Genomic DNA, 19177 nt, shown 5'->3' with positions numbered 1-19177 from the left:
TGAGAGCTGCAAGACAAGGAAGGAAAACATGGAGGAGGGAGAGGTGGAAAGAAAGCAACTTTAACGTTAAATGCATTTTCCAAGCCACTGACTGGCTCGTTGAAGTGGTTTAAAGAGAGACGTGCCTTCTTCAAGCCGGACAATAGGGTGGTGGGGGCTTTGAGAGCAACACAATATGTGCAAAAGAGCCACATGCGACTCCTGAGCCGCAGTTTGGCCACCCCTGGCATAGAAGAAGAAGATATTGGATTTATATCCTGCCCTCCACTCCGAATCTCAAAGTTTCAGAGTGGCTCACTGTTATGTCTTGAAAGGAAAGTTAATGTACCGTGCGGCGAACGCTACAGAGGCGACCAGTGGAAACCCACTGGTCCCCGGATGTAGCTCGCTTTGAGGCTCCGCCCATCAAGATCTGTGGCGGGAAGTTTAACAGGCCAGGATTGGACCTGGCCTGACTGAGGGTTGTTCCGGGGAATGTATATAAGGGGGACCCGGCCCGCGTGTTCGCTCTCTTGTAATGTATCTCCGAATAAAGTATGTGCCTTCAACACGTCTTGTCACTCAGAACATTACACTCACAATCTCCTTTCCTTCCCCCGCTCCCCACAACAGACACCCTGTGAGGTAGGCAGGGCTGAAAGAGCTCTGACAGAAGCTGTCCTTTCAAGGACAGCTCTGCGAGAACTATGGCCGACCCAAGGCCATTCCAGCAGCTGCAAGTGGAGGAGTGGGGAATCAAACCCAGTTCTCCCAGATAAGAGTCCATGCCACTACACAAAATTGGAGGAGCTCCTTCTTCCCCTCCCACAGTGTTTTCCTGAACCAAAATAGCATGCGGGTTGTTATTATCCTTGTGGGGGGCTCCACATTCAAGCATTCAGTGAACATGGGGCTCCTTCTGTGTGCAAATAACACCTTTCAGTGCTGTTTCGGCTTGGGAAACTGGCAAGGGGAGGAAGGCAGGTTCCCCTCTCGGTGGTCCCAACCAGAATCAAGCCCCTACGGCCAGGGGGTCATTTTGTAGAAAAAGAGGTGCTGGAGCTTATTAGCACAACTCATTTGCATATGCCACACACCCCTTGACATCACCCGAAGGTGTACTAAATGCTATTAGCTCAGCATCTACTTTGTGAAATACTTTGTGAATTATAATTGTCATAATAAAACCTGACTCCCATCATACTTTTAAAACGACTTACTCCTATGTGGCCACAGCGGCATGAGGAAGATTTCCATCTGTCTGCTTTATATGTTTTGGTTGTTTCCCCATTTTTTGTGGGGGGAAATATTAGACAATTGATCTGAGTTCATCAACATTCTCACAGGGGGCTTGAACAATTGAGCCCTGAAGGAAGTATTTTTTTTGTGGGGGGTGGGGTTTAAGAAAGAAACAGCACAATAAAATTTAGAGGTTCTGTAGCGCCGCTCCTGTGAGCTCCTGCTCAAAATGAGGCCATTTCATCTTCAGCAGAATCGTTATAAGCAGGGGTCGTTTTGTACGAAAATAGTTGGTGGAGCTCATCCAGGGATTGTTATGCAGCTGCACCTCCTATTCAATGGACAAGGAGGCGGAACTCTCAGAAGGAGGAGGTGGAACTCTCGGAAAGGTTCAGGAGCTGTGCTCCTGTGAGCTCCCACTGAATCTGAGGCCTGGTAATAAGTAATCATCATTCCAAACTGGGTGGGTATGTCTGCACAGACTGAACTACTCGTGGGAAAGACTCAACAGGAATCCAGATGCTAATTCAGCCCCTCTGTCAGCTTCTGAACCATCACCAGCAGCTGTGGTTTGAATTGTGGTTTGGTCCTGTGGTGACTGGTAAGGCGTTGGGCTTAGCCTTCATACCACAAAAGGCTCCACCTGCTGTCTTCTGCATATGAGGCTTCCGTTAACACCACAGGAGTTGGCAGGTTTGGTCCTTTCCCATCCCGTTGACAACTGTAAGATTTAACCAGCTTTTCAGGCAACCTATTTTCACCGGTACTAGTGAACGTGCCTTTTGCATGTCTCATCTCTGTAATGTAAAATCTGTACTGGCTAAAATATACATTTGAAAAGGATCTCTTCTCCTTTTTATCCTAGAGTAATATTTCTCACTCATGCACTTAATGAATGCAATGATGATTCAAAAGGACTTGTGGTGTGTGGTCACATATGCTAAATAATGCCGTTGCAACCCACTTCAGAAACTGATGGCGTGCCCTGGGACTTGAGGGGAGGGCTGTTTTTTGAGATAGATAGAGGCAGCAGATTTGCAGCATAGCATAGGGGAGGGAAAGTGGCTCAGTGGTAGAGCATCTGCTTGTAAGCAGAAGGTCCCAGGTTCAATCCCTGGCATCTCCAAAAAAGGGTCCAGGCAAATAGGTGTGAAAAACCTCAGCTTGAGACCCTGGAGAGCCGCTGCCAGTCTGAGAAGACAATACTGACTTTGATGGACCAAAGGTCTGATTCAGTATAAGGCAGCTTCATATGTTCATATGTCCATCCAGCGCCTCTCCTCAAACAACCCTCCAATTGGACCCTCCTCAAACAACCCTCCCCAGGCAATCCAATTCTATGAGCCCCAAAAAGAAGGTGCCTCTACCTTTCATTATTTCCAATGGAAGGAAGCCATTTTAAAGGTGTGCAGTTCCTTTAAATATGATGGCGAGAACTCCCTTTGGAGTTCAATTATGCTTGTCACAACCTGGCTCCACCCCCAAGGTCTCCTGGCTCCACCCCCAAATTTCCCAGGTATTTCTTGAATTGGTCCTGGCAACTCTGATCAGGGGGCTGACAACACTCTCCAAACTCCAAAAATCGGCCTGTCCTCTGGAAAACATTTGGACGCCGTTGTGTATGCGGACCAAAGTGAAGACCACAATGGGTGTTCCTGCCTGGCTCATTGGAGCTATAAGGACTGAGCTTGGGGGACTCAGGAACAATAGGCAGCAGGATCCAAATCCCTGCTGCCCTGCTCCAATCACGGGCCTCTGGCTGGTTCGAACGATCCAATGGCGTGCTAGCGCGGGAACCTTAAAGTGTATATAAGTTGGCCCAGTTAGCACTCTTAGAATGCAGCCCTATACTATGCTGTACAGAATAAAAGAGCTATGATCACCTTGCTTACCTAGGGGAGGGACGGTGGCTCACTGGAAGAGCATCTGCTTGGGAAGCAGAAGGTCCCAGGTTCAATCCCTGGCATCTTCAAAAAAGGGTCCAGGCAAATAAACCTCATCTTGAGACCCTGGAGAGCCGCTGCCAGTCTGAGAAGACAATACTGACTTTGATGGACCAAAGGTCTGATTCAGTATAAGGCAGCTTCATATGTTCATATGCTTCTTCCTTGAGTTGAACCCACTATATTATATAGACGCACTAAAACTACCACTAAGCCATGTTGTGTATTTCAGGCTTTAGGACTATGAGTTAGACTCCTAAAACATGTGCAACCTTGGAAGACCACTGCCCTAACAACTACAAATCACATAGTCATTTCTGCATTCCTTTGCTACATTTCAACCGTTGTTCCAAGTTTTATCCTAACTTGTGGAGTGTCAACATTCTAGCCAATTTGTTCTGTATCCGGTATTTGGCCGCCTTCCAGACAATGCAATCATTGCAATCCCCTCGCTTCCTTATCTGAAAACGAAACTATTCGGTTTCTTTATGAGAAACGGGAGATTTCCCTTCAAAGCGGGCACGTTTCCTCTGCGCCCGTTGGGGGAAATCCACTCAGACGGGATATTCCCTACGGAGAACAGCTGACCTGTCTTCAGGCTAATCAGGTTTCAGGAGGAGAAGACAGGTCCAGTATAAATTCTCCCCTGGAATTCGAACATCCCAGCAGGCAGCAAAAGGCAAAACATCGCAAAGGTTCTCTTCCACCGTCATCGTCATGAACAAAGTCTTCGCTGTTTTCCTTTGTGCAGCCATCTTCCTTGGGACAGGCGTTCAAGGTGAGTAACAAAAGTAGAAGGGGTGGCCAAACTGAGGCTTGGAAGCCACAGGTGGCCCTTTCACACATTTTGTGTGGCTCTTGAAGCCCCTATTGCCTTGCCGGCTGGCTTAGAGAAGGCATTTCTCTTGGTAAATCTGTCAGTGGCTTGGAGAATGCATTTAAAGTGGCTTTCTTTTCATCTCTCCCTTCCCCTCCCCCATCTATTTGCTTCCCTCCCTCCCTCCATGTCTTGTGGCTCTGAAACATCTGATGTTTATTCTGTGTGGCTCTTACCTTAAGCAAGTTTAGTCACCCCTGATATAGGGTTTAGGGATGCCATTCTCCAGGTGGGAACTGGGGATCTCCCTGAATTACAGCTCATCTCCAGATCAGTTCCCCTGGAGAAAGTGGCTGCTTTGGAGGGGGGACTTTATGTCATGGTATCCCACTGAGCTATCTATCCTCCCCAGCCTTCATCTCCAAACCTCCAGGAGTTTTCCAACCTGGAGATGGAAACCCTACCCCCCGCCCCACTCCTGCTGGTAGCCATTGGAGACCTGGCAACCCTACAGCCATTGGAGACCTGGCAACTGGAGAGCCAGTTTGGTGTAGTGGTTAAGTGTGCAGACTCTTTTCTGGGAGAACCGGGTTTGATTCCCCACTCCTCCACTTGCACCTGCTGGAATGGCCTTGGGTCAGCCATAGCTCTGGCAGAGGTTGTCCTTGAAAGGGCAGCTGCTGGGAGAGCCCTCTCCAGCCCCACCCACCTCACAGGGTGTTTGTTGTGGAGGAGGAAGGTAAAGGAGATTGTGAGCCGCTCTGAGACTCTTTGGAGTGGAGGGCGGGATATAAATCCAATATCTTCTTCTTCTTCTTCATCTACACATAAAGGGTACTTCCTACCCAGGGATGGGCTTGTGGGTTTCTCCGTTGCTGCTACCGATGCCGATACAGTGTAGTAGCAACAGGGATTCCATAGGGGAGACTCCCCTTCATTGCTCACCCAACTCCCCATGCAGTGGCTATTGCCTGTCCACCAGTTAACTCTACTGAAGAAAACTGGATGCTACAGTGACGAACACAGTGTGGCCTCGTTTGGAACACTGTGGACAGTACCGGCTACTGGATCTCCAAAAGGACATTGCAGAGGTGGGAAAAGTACAGAGGAGGGCGACCAAGACAACGAAGGGGTTGGAACATCTTCTCTCTGAGGAAAAGTTGAAGAGTCTGGGACTTTTAATATTGGAAAAGAGAAGACTGGGGAGGGAGGGGGGCATGAGAAGAGGTTTGTAAAAATTATGCCTGGGGTGGCGAGAGTTGACCAAGAGAAGTTTCCCTCCCTCTCCCAAAAGACTAGAACTGGAGGGCATCCAATAAAGCTGGTGGGCAGGAGAGGTTCAGGGCAAACAAAATGAAATACTTTACACGCATAATGTGGGATTCGCTGCCAGAGGATGTGCTGATGGCCCCAGGGATAAACAGCTTTAAAAGGGGATTAGATAGATTTATGCAGAATAAGGCTATTCAGTGGTTGAGGGGAACCTCCACATTCAGAGACACCAATCCTCTGAATCCCAGAGCCAGGAGGTAGTACCAGAGAAGGCCTCAGCCTTTATGCCCTGTCGTTGGCCGTCCAGAGGAACTGCTTGGCCGCTATGTGAGACAGGATGCTGGACTAGATGGACCACTGGTCTGATCCAGCAGGGCTCTTCTGATGTTCTTATGAGGGGAAGGCCTTGGTCTCTCTGCCCTGTTGTTGGCCCTCAAGAGGAACGGGTTGGCCGCTATGTGAGACAGGATGCTGGACTAGATGGACCACCGGTCTGATCCAGCAGGGCTCCTCTGATGTTCTTATGAGGGGAAGGCCTTGGTCTCTCTGCCCTGTTGTTGGCCCTCAAGAGGAACGGGTTGGCCGCTATGTGAGACAGGATGCTGGACTAGATGGACCACCGGTCTGATCCAGCAGGGCTCCTCTGATGTTCTTATGAGGGGAAGGCCTTGGTCTCTCTGCCCTGTTGTTGGCCCTCCAGAGAGTTGGCCACTGTGGGAGACAGGATGTAGGACTAAATGGACCACTGGTCTGATCCAGCAGGGTTCTTCTGATGTTCTTATGAGGGGAAGGCCTTGGTCTCTCTGTAGGCTTCCCAATCCCCAGGTCCCAGAGGGGGATCCCCCGGTTTTACAGGCTTCCCCCCTCCCCCAGCCAGCTGGCCGGAGGGGGAAGCCCCGCCCCCAGAGCCATCATGCACCTCCATGAACGATTCCCATAGGGAATGATAGGGAATTGATCCGCGGGTATCGGGGGCTCTGGGGGGGGGCTGTTTTTTGAGATAGAGGCACCAAATTTTCAGTATAGCATCTACTGCCTCTCCTCAAAATACCTCCCAAGTTTCAAAAAGATTGGACCAGGGGGTCCAATTCTATGAGCCCCAAAAGAAGGTGCCCCTATCCTTCATTATTTCCCTATGGAAGGAAGGCATTTAAAAATTTGTGCAGTCCCCTTAAATGTGATGGCCAGAACTCCCTTGAAGTTCAATTATGCTTGTCATACCCTTGCTCTTGGCTCCACCCCCAATGTCTCCTGGCTCCACCCCCAAAGGCTCCTGGCTCCACCCCCAAAGTCCCCAGATATTTCTTAAATTGGACTTGGCAACCCTATCTCTCTGCCCTGTTGTTGGCCCTCCAGAGGAACTGATTGGCCACAGTGTGAGACAGGATGCTGGACTAAATGGACCATTGGTCTGATCCAGCAGGGCTCCTCTTATGTATATGTGAACCAGCCTCAACAATCTGCTCCAATAATTTGTCTCATGGGCTTGATGTTACTTTTCAATCTTTTTTATTCGTTTCGTTTTTAGGAATCCCAACCTCTGGGAAGGGGCGGTGCATATGCCAATCCACGGGTTCGAATGTTATCCCCAGGAAACCTTGGGGGAAAGTGGAAATGTACGCTGCGAGCGCTTCCTGTGACCGCGTGGAGATCATGTAAGTGAGGAGTCCCCAACCTTATAAATAGGGTTGCCAAGTTTGACTTGAGAAATATCTGGGGACTTTGGGGGTGGAGCCAGGAGACACTGGGGTGGAGCCAGGAGCAAGGGTGTGACAAGCACTACTGAACTGCAAAGGGAGTTCTGGCCATCGCATTTAAAGGGACTAAAAATGGTATAGGTAGTCCCCTGTGCACGCACCAGTCGTTTTCGACTCTGGGGTGACGTTGCTTTCACGTTTTCACGGCAGACTTTTTATGGGGTGGTTTGCCATTGCCTTCCCTAGTCATCCACACTCCCCCCCCCCAGCAAGCTGGGGACTCATTTTACTGACCTCAGAAGGATGGAAGGCTGAGTCAACCTGGAGCCGGCTACCTGAAAACCCAGCTTCCACCGGGAATCGAACTCAGGTCATGAGCAGAGGGCTCCGACTGCAGTGTTGCAGCTTTACCACTCTGCGCCATGGGGCTCTTCGTAAAGGGACTACGTGACTTTTAAATGTCTTCCTTTCATTTGGAATAATGAAGGATAGGGGCACTTTCTTTTGGGGTCATAGAATTGGACCCCCCCCCCAGTCCAATATTTTTGAAACTTGGAGGGTCTTTTGAGGAGAGGCATCAGATGCTATGCTGCAGATTTGGTGTCCCTACCACAAAAAAAACAGCCCCCCCGCCCCAGATACCTGTGGATCAATTCTCCATTATGCCCTATGGGAATCGATCTTCATAGGGAATCATGGAGTGCTCAGCAGACATTTCTTCCCCACCCCCGTTTTCTGATAACCCTGAAGCAGGGGGAGGGTCCTCAAACAGGGGAGTTAGTGTGAGCTAGCTCACAATTTTTTAGCTTCCAGCTCACACATTTTTGCCTCAGCTCAGGAAAAACGGCCCGCGAGCAAACTAATTTAGCTCACAACTTTAATGCCAGTAGCTCACAAAGTAGAATTTTTGCTCACGAGACTCCACAGTTTAGAGGAAACATTGCTCACAATCTCCTTTACCTCCCCCCCCCCCACAACAGACACCCTGTGAGGTAGATGAAGATATTGGATTTATATCCCGCCCTCCACTCCGAAGAGTCTCAGAGCGGCTCACAATCTCCTTTACCTTCCTCCCCCACAATAGACACCCTGTGAGGTAGATGAAAATATTGGATTTATATCCCGCCCTCCACTCCGAAGACACCCTGTGAGGTAGATGAAGATATTGGATTTATATCCCGCCCTCCACTCCGAAGAGTCTCAAAGCGGCTCACAATCTCCTTTACCTTCCTCCCCCACAATAGACACCCTGTGAGGTAGATGAAAATATTGGATTTATATCCCGCCCTCCACTCCGAAGAGTCTCAGAGCTGCTCACAATCTCCTTTACCTTCCTCCCCCACAACAGACACCCTGTGAGGGAGATGAAAATATTGGATTTATATCCCGCCCTCCACTCCGAAGACACCCTGTGAGGTAGATGAAGATATTGGATTTATATCCCGCCCTCCACTCCGAAGAGTCTCAAAGCGGCTCATAATCTCCTTTACCTTCCTCCCTCACAACAGACACCCTGTGAGGCAGGTGGGGCTGAAAGAGCTCTCCCCGCAGCTTCCCTTTAAAGGGCAACCTCTGCCAGAGTTATGGCTGACCCAAGGCCATGCCAGCAGTGCAAGTGGAGGAGTGGGGAATCAAACCCAGTTCTCCCAGATAAGAGTCTGTGCACTTAACCACTACACTAAACTGGCAAGTGGGCTTTGGGATACACTTCACTGAGCAACGCCTTGGGGATCATTGATGTAGTAAAAGAATCAGCTGGGCTTAGGGTTGCCATGGTGTGTGTTGGAAAATACCTGGAGGCTTTGGGGGTGGAGCCAGGAGAGGGTCAGGTTTGGGGAAGGGAAGGGAAGGGAAGGGAGGGGTCTCAGCATGGTACAATGCCTTAGAGTCCACCTTTCCAAGCAGCCATTTTCTCCAAGGGGAATAATATAAACAACCACTGGTTATAGTGGCCAAATAACTATGTAGTAATGGTGCATGTATACAATTTAGCAAAAAGAAGAATATATTGGATTTATATCCCGCCCTCCACTCCAAAGAGTCTCAGAGCGCCTCACAACCTCCTTTATCTTCCTCCCCCACAACAGACACCTGGTGAGGTGGGAGGGGCTGAGAGGATTCTCACAGCAGCTGCCCTTTCAAGGAGAACTCTGTGGGAGCTATGGCTGACCCAAGGCCATTCCAGCAGGTGCGAGTGGAGGAGTGGGGAATCAAACCTGGTTCTCCCAGATAAGAGTCCGTGGACTTAACCACTACACCAAACTGGCTCTCCAGTTACAAAGGAATACAAAATTCATAAATAATCTTCCAACAAGGAGTCCCGATGTGCAGGCGGTTGACTTGAAGGGTCCTGCTTCGATTACCCTTCCAGCATAGGGTGCTCCATAAAATCTTAAAGAGGACGTCCCCGTTCAAAATATGCTTACACCAACACTTCCAATGCATTCCCCACTGCTTAATATTTACAATGACATGGGAATATAAGTTTATATGGGAATATAAATTTACAATGACTCTATGGGAATATAAATTTTGGAGAATTTATATTATTCATGAATTATTCAGATCGTTCAAGAATTATTCAGATCATTCATGAATTATTCAGATCATTCATGAATTTTGTATTCCTTTTTGCTAAATTGTATACACGCACCATTATCACATAGTAATTTGGTCACTACAACCAGTGGTGGCTTATATTATTGTTCCTGAAGTGACTTCTCTCCCTGGCATTTTCTCCAGGGGAGCTGATCTCTACCAGTTGGAGATCAGTTGTAAAAGCGAGAGATCTCCAGGCCCCACCTGGAGGCTGGCAACCCTGCTCACTGTGTATCCACATCCAGTGACCAAACTTTCTTTGGCTGCTTCTGCTAAGAGGCCCACATAGCAGCTGCCTTTTAATGAACGAAAGGGAGGCCTGATCCTAAGGACTTTGCCCTTTCCTTTCTAGCCTTACGCTGAAGACGGGAGAGCAGCGGTGCCTCAATCCAGCTTCCAGGGCCGTACAAACCATGTTGCAGAGGATTAACCAAAACAGGTATGCAGATGGCGAAAAATCCCCAGGCTTGCAACGGATGATCCCACTATTGTGAAATGTCTAAAATGTACTATTGATTGTTTCCAGCTAAGGCTATAGGGCAGGGTTGGCCCAACTGCGGCTTGGGAGTCAAATGGGGCTCTTTCATACATATTGGATGGCCCTTAAAGCCCCCACTGCTCTGTCGGCTTCTCCAAGCCAAGCCAGCCAGCAGCTTGGATAATGCATACAAAGTTAAAGTTGCTCTCTTTCCACCTCTCCCTGGCTCCTCCCTCCCCTTAAAGCCCCCACTGCTTTGTCAGCTGCTCCAAGCCAAGCCAGCCAGCAGCTTGGATAATGCATACAAAGTTAAAGTTGCTCTCTTTCCACATCTCCCTGGCTCCTCCCTCCCCTTAAAGCCTCCACTGCTCTGTCTGCTTCTCCAAGCCAAGCCAGCCAGCAGCTTGGATAATGCATACAAAGTTAAAGTTGCTCTCTTTCCACCTCTCCCTGGCTCCTCCCTCCCCTTAAAGCCCCCACTGCTTTGTCAGCTGCTCCAAGCCAAGCCAGCCAGCAGCTTGGATAATGCATACAAAGTTAAAGTTGCTCTCTTTCCACCTCTCCCTGGCTCCTCCCTCCCCTTAAAGCCCCCACTGCTTTGTCAGCTGCTCCAAGCCAAGCCAGCCAGCAGCTTGGATAATGCATACAAAGTTAAAGTTGCTCTCTTTCCACCTCTCCCTGGCTCCTCCCTCCCCTTAAAGCCCCCACTGCTTTGTCAGCTGCTCCAAGCCAAGCCAGCCAGCAGCTTGGATAATGCATACAAAGTTAAAGTTGCTCTCTTTCCACCTCTCCCTGGCTCCTCCCTCCCCTTAAAGCCCCCACTGCTTTGTCAGCTGCTCCAAGCCAAGCCAGCCAGCAGCTTGGATAATGCATACAAAGTTAAAGTTGCTCTCTTTCCACATCTCCCTGGCTCCTCCCTCCCCCATCTATTTGCCTCCCTCCCTCCCTCCCATGTCTTGCGACTCTCAAGCATCTGATCTTTATTCTATCTGGCTCTTATGTTAAACAAGCTTGGACGCTCCTACCATAGGGCCAAACCACAAGGCAATTTTTAAACAAAAGTAAGGATTCCCCATGCTCAGAATTCTAGTAGGAGTTCCTTTGCATATTAGGCCACATACCCCTGATGTAGCCAATCCTCCAAGAGCTTACAAAAAAGAAACTTGTAAGCTCTTGGAGGATTGGCTACATCAGGGATGTGGCCTAATATGCAAAGGAGCTCCTGCTAGAATTCCACCCCTGCCCACGCCCATTGTGCTTTCCTCACAGCCCTGCAGCAGCTGCGGGTGATGCCGTTGTGGAAGCCTGTGGGGAGGGTCCTTTGCCCCATCCCCCCCACTTTTTTCTGAGCCAAAGTGGCCCAGTGGGGAATTTTTTGCACAACTTTGAAGGAACCCGACTCATTTTTTAAAACTGCCCTGTGAAGGTTGGCCTTTTTCCCCTCACTGCATTTGTATTCCATTCTTCCTTTGAGGAATTTGGAGTGGTTTAGAGCAGGGGTGGCCAACGGTAGCTCTCCAGATGTTTTTTGCCTTCAACTCCCATCAGCCCCAGCCAGCATGGCCAATGGCTGGGGCTGATGGGAGTTGTAGGCAAAAAACATCTGGAGAGCTACCATTGGCCACCCCTGGTTTAGAGGGTCTTTGGCCGGTAACCCAGATAGCCCACCACTCTCCCCTTCCCCCCAGCACCGCAGCCCTGAGGTGATTTATGCTCTGCAAAATCACTCTCTTCCAGTTTTCGAAATGGCTACGAGCAGGGCTTTGTAGAACAAGCCCATCAGGAACTCATTTGCATATTAGACCACACCCCTTGATAGCGCCATTGTTTCACACAGGGCTTTTTGTGTCAAAAAAGCCCAGCAGGGACTAATTTGCATATTAGGCCACACACCCTGACACCAAGGCAGCCGGAACGGCGTTCCTGCTCAAAAAAACACTGGCTACGAAGATCCTTCTTTGCAGGTTTTTAAGCATAGGCGAGATGCCCATCTGACAACTGTGCTGATTCTGTGAACTGAGGCAGGTCATGGGAAGGAGGGCAGGAAGGGTGGCCTCAGCGCTGAGTTCTTGTGGCCCTTTCTTACTGATTGCCACTTTGGGTCAGGAAGCAATTTTTCTCCAAGCCAGTTCGGCCAGAGATCTTGGAGAGGTTTTTTGGCACCTTGTGGGCATGGAACTGGAGTCATGGGGGAAGGGGGTAGTTGTGGTTTTCCTGCATTGTACAGGGGGTTGGACTAGATGACCCTGGAGGTCTCTTTCAACTCTATGGTTCTATGATCCATCCCGCATTTGGAGAAAAGGTGGGATTAGGGTTGCCAGGCCCAATTCAAGAAATATCTGGAGACTTTGTGGGTGGAGCCAGGAGACTTTGTGGGTGGAGCCAGGAGCAAGGTTGTGACAAGCATAACTGAACCCCAAAGGGAGTTCTGGCCGTCGTATTTAAAGGGACCGCACACCTTTTAAATGCCTTCCCTCCATTTGGAAATAATGAAAGATAGAAGTAGATTTTTTGGGAGCTCATAGAATTGGATCCCCTGGTCCAATCTTTTTGAAAGTTGGAGGGTGTTTTAAGGAGAAGTACTGGATACTATGCTAAACATTTGGTGCCTTTGCCTCAAAAACAGGCCCCCACAGAGTCCCAAATACCTGCAGATCGATTCTCCATTAGACTCTATGGGAACCAGTCTCCATAGGGAATAATGGAGTGCCCAGCAGACGTCCCCCTCCCCTCCACTTTCCGATGACCCTGAAGCAGGAGTAGAGACTCCAAAATGGAGATCCCCTGCCTCCAACTGGAGATTGGCAACCCTAGGTGGGATATAAATTATTTTTTTTTTAAAAAAAATCTGGTGCCTCTGAGTCTGGCCACGCCACACGTGGGTTGCAGGGAAATGACTGGTACACTGGCACAAAAGTGCTTCCTCCAGGGGTGGAATTCTAGCAGGAGCAGCTTTGCATATTAGGCCACACACCCCTGATGTAGCCAATCCTCCAAGAGCTTACAAGGCTCTTTTTTGTAAACTCTTGGAGGATTGGCTGCATCAGGGGTGTGTGGCCTAATATGCAAAGGAGCTCCTGCTAGAATTCCACCCCACACCATTCTGCACTGTGTTAATAGGACCGAGCCACTGAGAATTGTGCTCCTGATAACTTCTATTTCATCTGTTCTCTCAGGGCTTCCGGAAACGCCGGCAGGAGAGGAAAAGGAGTAGCCGGTAGGAGATCCCCACAGTAGAGCCAAGGATGAAGGTGTGGTTGCAGTTGTCTGCTGGATTTCTTGAGTGGCAAAGGTCAAGAGGATGCACAAGGATCCAGTGAACGTCTCTTGCTAGCGTCCTGGTCCTTTTAAAGTCACAGTTGCAATGCCTGCAGCTAGGCTTGCATTGAGCTAGCAAAGTCGCTGCGCTGAGCTGGTAACGTCCGCTTGTTCTTGACAGCTGTACTGGCACAATAACTGTGAGACCCAGAGGTGTATGCACAAAAGTACTTTGTGCAAACTTATTGGGTGGGCTTGCACATCAGTCTGCCATGGCATCTGAAACCTGGAGATGACAATCCTGTCTTCCCAAGTGTATTAACTGGCATTAGCGATATATCTGAGGTGGAAGCCCTTTCGAACAATCTAATAAAACGCTCTGCTCAATTTGTTCAGAGGGGAGTTTAAGGCAGTATCTGTTGCCCCCTACAGGCCATAAAAATGCATACCCATTTTAAAAATGAGTTTAAGTATCAGTGTTTTAGGATATGTAATGTTGCCTCTCGCGGACATTCAATTCTTAATTGTAAATACTGTCACAAGTGTTCTGTAACCCAGATCTGTAGTTTCCCCCTAGAAATAATTAGAACGTTTGTAATATAGAGCTCGTGATGTATTGAAAAGACAGGCAGCTAACCCTGTTTTATTATAAAATGTACAAAGTATATAATAATAATAAAAAAAACCACAGTCTAATGCTCTGTTTGTAAAAATATGAGCGTTTGAGTGTTTTTTTAAATAGTCGTTTTCATTATTAAATGCTTTCCGCTTTAGCAATCTGTGCTTGTTTCCTTTTGTTTTTTTAAAAAACCACAATCGAACAGTCCAGGGCCTGTATTGCACAGAGTGGAGAAAGTAGGTAGAGAAAATGTGGACTCCTCCTTCCATAATACTGGAACCAATGAAAGAACCACACAGTAGATTCAGATCAAGCAAAAACAAGCGGGCTTTGACATAACAAAACAGTAACCATAATAACACAGCATTAGCCATCTTGGCTTGGGAAATTCCTAGAGATTTGGAAGCAAAGGGGGGGGGGTAGATTTCGGGGAGTGGGAGAAGAAGAAGACTGCAGATTTATACCCTGCCCTTCTCTCTGAATCAGAGACTCAGAGCGACTCACAGTCTCCTATATCTTCTCCGCCCACAATAGACACCCTGTGAGGTAGGTGGGGCTGAGAGGGCTCTCACAGCAGCTGCCCTTTCAAAGACAACCTCTGCCAGAGCTATGGCTGACCCAAGGCCATGCCAGCAGGTGCAAGTGGAGGAGTGGGGAATCAAACCCGGTTCTCCCAGATAAGAGTCCACGCACTTAACTATTACAACAAACTGGAGCTAGGGATGTCAGCTGGGAAAGTATGGAGATAGTAATCCAAAAGAACTGTGCACCAGTACTGCACATAAAATCCAAAATATTATTCCAGGCAAATTAATGTACACGACAGCTCTGTATATTCAAAAAGACTGTACCATACAGATAATTATACAAATTGTCTTCTTCAATAGACGTAAGGAAGATCTGTGTGGTGAATGGAAAATAATTTTTTTTACAGACTAAAATTGAACATATTGAACAATATCGGGAGAAAAGAGCCTATTTGGTGTTGGAGAACCAGTGTGGCGTAGTGGTTAAGTTGCGGACTCTTATGTGGGAGATCCAGGGTTGATTCCTCACTCCTCAACACGCACCTGCTGATGTGGCCTTCAGTCAGTCACAAGTTCTCACAGAGCTGTTCCTCTCAAGAACAGTTTCTGTCAGAGCTCTCTCAGGTCCACCTACTTCACAGGGTGTCTGTTGTGGCGGGATGGAAAGGGAAAGGACATTGTAAATTGTTGTGGCGGGATGGAAAGGGAAAGGACATTGTAAATTGTTGTGGCGGGATGGAAAGGGAAAGGAGATTGTATAAATCCAATCTCCTCTCCTTCATTAAGGAGTTGCTACTAATAGTGTGATCTGGAAATACTACACTCCTTCCTTACATCCTACCATAACACAAACCCATTTTTATTCAATCTTCCAACAGATATTAAACATGTTTTAAATTGGAGGAGAAACAAAACATCTTTCATTAAAACTCCTCTGCTGCCACCTGGTGGCAACCTGTAGGGCTGCACACCCTCACCCTTTCGGTTCACAGTCAAGAAGGTTATTTATTTGTTGAAAGGCAGAGTTACGCACCCGGAGGCATATAAGAATATAAAGTATGTAACCAAGTGGATACAAAGGTTATGTAGGCAGATTGGGCAAACCTCCTAAATCAGGGTGTCAAGAATGCAGCCCAAGGGGCCAGATCAGGACTCTGGAGAGTTCCTATCAGGCCTATGAGCAACACACTGTCATCTGCTTCCTTCTGCATCACAGCTTGCTTTGCCAGTCTTGCTCAACTGCACAGGAGCTACAGAGCAAAGCCTCTGTTTTCTCCATTGGCTGACCAGCATGTAAAGCAGTTTATGTACAAAAGCTCGCAATGCCCAGCCGTTTCATGTTTCCCCCTGGGTCTTAAGCTCAAAGCATTGATCATGAGATTTCTGTAATGAATGTCAATAAATCAAAAGTAGGTTTGCAACTTACAGACAACACCTGAACAATACCTGAACAGCATACTCAAGATAGCTACAGCACAGACATTGTCTCCGGATTTCGATCTAATCATTCAGAGCAAGACGTTTCAGTTATCAGAAACTTTTAAATAAACACAATAGTGCAAGAGTGCTAATCTTTTAAGCATATTTCATTTTAAGGTTTTTTTTTAATTAATTGCGTTTGTGTCCTTTAAAAAGCTTATATCCTCGCTACCTGGCAATATGTTTTATGACACTCATGGCCTGGCCCAACAAGGTCTCATTTCTGTCACATCCAGCCCTCATAACAAATGAGCTCGACACCCCGCCACAGAGTCTCCTCCCATCTATTTGCTTTCTTTCCACCTGATGTTGTAAGCCGCCCTGAGTCCGCTTGCGGAGAGGGCGGGATATAAATGTAAAGTAATAAATAATAAATAAATAAATTTCCTCCCTTCCTTCCTCGTGACTCTCAAACATCTGACGTTCATGTCTTGCAGCTCTCAAACATCTGATGTTTATTCTATGTAGCTCTTACATTAAGCAAGTTTGGCCACCCTTGCTCTATACCCTGTGGCTAATAGCCACTCATGGACCTCTGCTCTTAAGAACCCAGGGAAAGCCATGTTGGATCAGGCCAATGGCCCATCCAGTCCAACACTGTCACACAGTGGCCAAAACCCAGGTGCTATCAGGAGGTCCATTGGTGGGGCCAGAACTCCAGAAGGCCTCCCACTCTTGCCCCCCAAGCACCAAGAATACAGAGCATCCCTGCTCCAGACAAAGTGTGCCATCTATACCTTGTGGCTAATAGAACGAAGCAGTAGAAGACAAGTGCGCCTTTAAGACCAACTAAGTTTTATTCAGAATGTAAGCTTCGGTACGCTCTTAAGCAGACTTCATCAGACAAATGGGAATGGCAAGCAGCAATTCTTAGTATAAGTGGGCAGTGCAGAATCATGGGAATGTTTTTAGCAGATTAAAAGAATCACAAATAGGGATCTGTGTTCGTTAGTGTTAGGACAAAGATCCCTATTTGTGATTCTTTTACTCTGCTAAAAACATTCCCATGATTCTGCACTGCCCACTTATATTAAGAATTGCTGCTTGCCATTCCCATTTGTCTGATGAAGTCTGTTTAAGAGCATACCAGGGCTTACATTCTGAATAAAACTTAGTTGGTTTTAAAAGTGCCACTTGTCTACTGCTTCGTTCTATTGCTTCAGACCAACACGGCTGCCTACTGGGCTCTCTCTTGTGGCTAATAGCCACTCTCATACTTCTGATGGGGAGAATTTGAGTTTGGATGTTATTTCTTATATCATGAGAGAATCAGAACCACGCAGCCCCTCTACAGTCGACCATCATTTACTGGAAATGCAACAGGCGCCCACCCACCCGCCTTGCCTTTAAATACAGTTGCTTGAATTTCAAGCGACTGTCGCGCCACGATGGTTTGCACTCTGCAAGGTTTGCGTTGGAGGGAAAAGTGACCCTTCGCGGGAGCCGTAGAGCGTCATCCGAGAATCACGTGATCCATTATGGCGGCGCCCAGGTGACGTTCCACGTGGGCGTTCCGGGAAGGGAAGGGAAGCGGCTGGCGGAGGCGATCTCGGCGGGCGCTTCGCAGCCATGGCCGGCCGCCACAACAACAAACTGCCCAGCAATCTGCCGCAGCTGCAGAACCTGATCAAGCGGGACCCGCCTGCTTACATCGAGGAGGTGAGAGAGGTCGCCTTGGGGGACGGCTCTTAGGACGGGAGGGAGAAGGGGAGTCGCTCCGCTTTGGGTTCGGGCAGGACTTATAACGTAGCACGCAAAAATAGTGCATTTCAGGACGGGCGGTGTTTCCCTTTTGGAAGGGCGAAGGGACAGTCAAGAGTACATCTGAGTAAGGCTGCCAGTCCCCAGCTGGGGGCAGGGGACCCCCCCCCCGGTTTGGAGGCCCTCCCCCGCTTCAGGGTCATCAGAAAGCGGGGTGGGGGGAGGGAAATGTCTGCTGGGCACTCCATTATTCTCTGTGAAGACCGATTCCCATAGGTTGTAATGGAGAATTGATCCACAGCTATCTGGGGCTTGGGGTGTGTGTGTGTGTTGAGGTAAAGGTACCAAATTTGCAGCATAGCATCCAGTGCCTCTCCTCAAAACACCCTCCAAGTTTCAAAAGGATTGGACTAGGAAGTCCAGTTCTATGAGCCCAAAAAGAAGACACTCCTGTCCGTTATTTCCAGTGGAGGGAAGGCATTTAAAAGCTGTGCGGTCCCTTTAAATGTGATGGCCAGAACTCCCTTTGGAGTTCAGTTATCTTGTCACAACCTTATTCCTGTCTCTGCCCCAATGTCTCTTGGTTCCACCCCAAAGTCTCCTGGCTCCACCCCCAAAGTCCCCAGATATTTCTTGAATTGAATTCGGCAATCCTATATCTGAGAGCGTGCAGAGTTCTCAATGCGGTTGGATTCACAAGATTCCCCATTTGTGGCTGCAGCAGGGGTGGGGTGCGGACTTCTTTAGGCCTACTTCTTAAATGTGATTTTGTTTGCGTGTTTTAGTTTCTTCAGCAATATCGACATTACCAGTCCAATGTGGAGATATTCAAACTGCAGCCAAATAAGCCCAGTAAAGAACTGGCTGAATTGGTGATGTTCATGGCACAGGTAAAAGCATCATAATCTGTTACAGCAGAAGTCCTGATTCAATTCAGTTAGATCACTTTCACAATATTAACTGCTCTGAGTCTCCTCTGGAAAAAGATGGGTTAACATAAAAGGGAAAATGTTGGTTAAGAATATATGAGAAGCCATGTTGGATCAGGCCAATGGCCCATCCAGTCCAACAGTCTGAGTCACACAGTGGCCAAAAACCCCAGGTGCCATCAGGAGGTCCACCAGTGGGGCCAGAACACTAGAAGCCCTCCCACTGTGCCCCCCCCCCCACAAGCTCCAAGAATACAGAGCATCACTGCCCCAGACAGAGAGTTCCAACAATAAGCTGTGGCTAATAGCCACTGCTTCATATTCTTATCCATTCCCTTCTTGAAGGTGTCTATGCGTGAAGCCGTCATCACCTCCTGTGGCTGTGAATTCCACGTGTTAATCACCTTTTGGATGAAGAAGTACTTCCTTTTATCAGTTCTAATTATAAAAGACTGACGGAATTAGATTATAGATTAGTTCTAAAAGATGGACTGAATTAGATTTTTAAAAAATTATGAATTATGCAAAGATGCAGTTGCTAATCTTAACTCTAACATGACCACCCCAGTATTCCCATAACTGTCACTTCTAATGTTAGTTTTGTGGTCTAAGAAATGTAGAGGTTGCTGTCTGTACTAGAA

At 48.0% G+C, this 19177-nt stretch overlaps 2 protein-coding genes across 2 annotated transcripts in view; both read left to right on the top strand.

Moving 5' to 3' along the window:
- The first annotated feature begins 3627 nt into the window (after nucleotides 1-3627).
- Nucleotides 3628-14060, top strand: LOC132577674 (C-X-C motif chemokine 10-like). The gene is made up of 4 exons (XM_060247468.1): nucleotides 3628-3939; nucleotides 6779-6905; nucleotides 9898-9984; nucleotides 13200-14060. Exons 1-4 carry the CDS (start codon nucleotides 3879-3881, stop codon nucleotides 13258-13260), a joined length of 336 nt encoding a protein of 111 aa, XP_060103451.1. The 5' UTR covers nucleotides 3628-3878; the 3' UTR covers nucleotides 13261-14060.
- A 3332-nt stretch (nucleotides 14061-17392) lies between these two features.
- The window catches only part of SDAD1 (SDA1 domain containing 1), a 59116-nt gene continuing 57331 nt past the window's right edge, over nucleotides 17393-19177 (top strand). The window contains exons 1-2 of the mRNA XM_060247174.1: nucleotides 17393-17565; nucleotides 18393-18497. Of these exons, the coding sequence (XP_060103157.1) occupies nucleotides 17476-17565; nucleotides 18393-18497 (195 nt within the window). The 5' untranslated portion in view covers nucleotides 17393-17475. The remainder of the gene's footprint in view (nucleotides 17566-18392; nucleotides 18498-19177) is intronic.

Source organism: Heteronotia binoei, chromosome 9 (genome assembly GCF_032191835.1).
Source record: "Heteronotia binoei isolate CCM8104 ecotype False Entrance Well chromosome 9, APGP_CSIRO_Hbin_v1, whole genome shotgun sequence".
Taxonomy (NCBI): Eukaryota; Metazoa; Chordata; class Lepidosauria; order Squamata; family Gekkonidae; genus Heteronotia; species Heteronotia binoei.
Note: the sequence above shows the minus strand (reverse complement) of the source record. Positions and strands in the feature narration are given on the sequence as shown.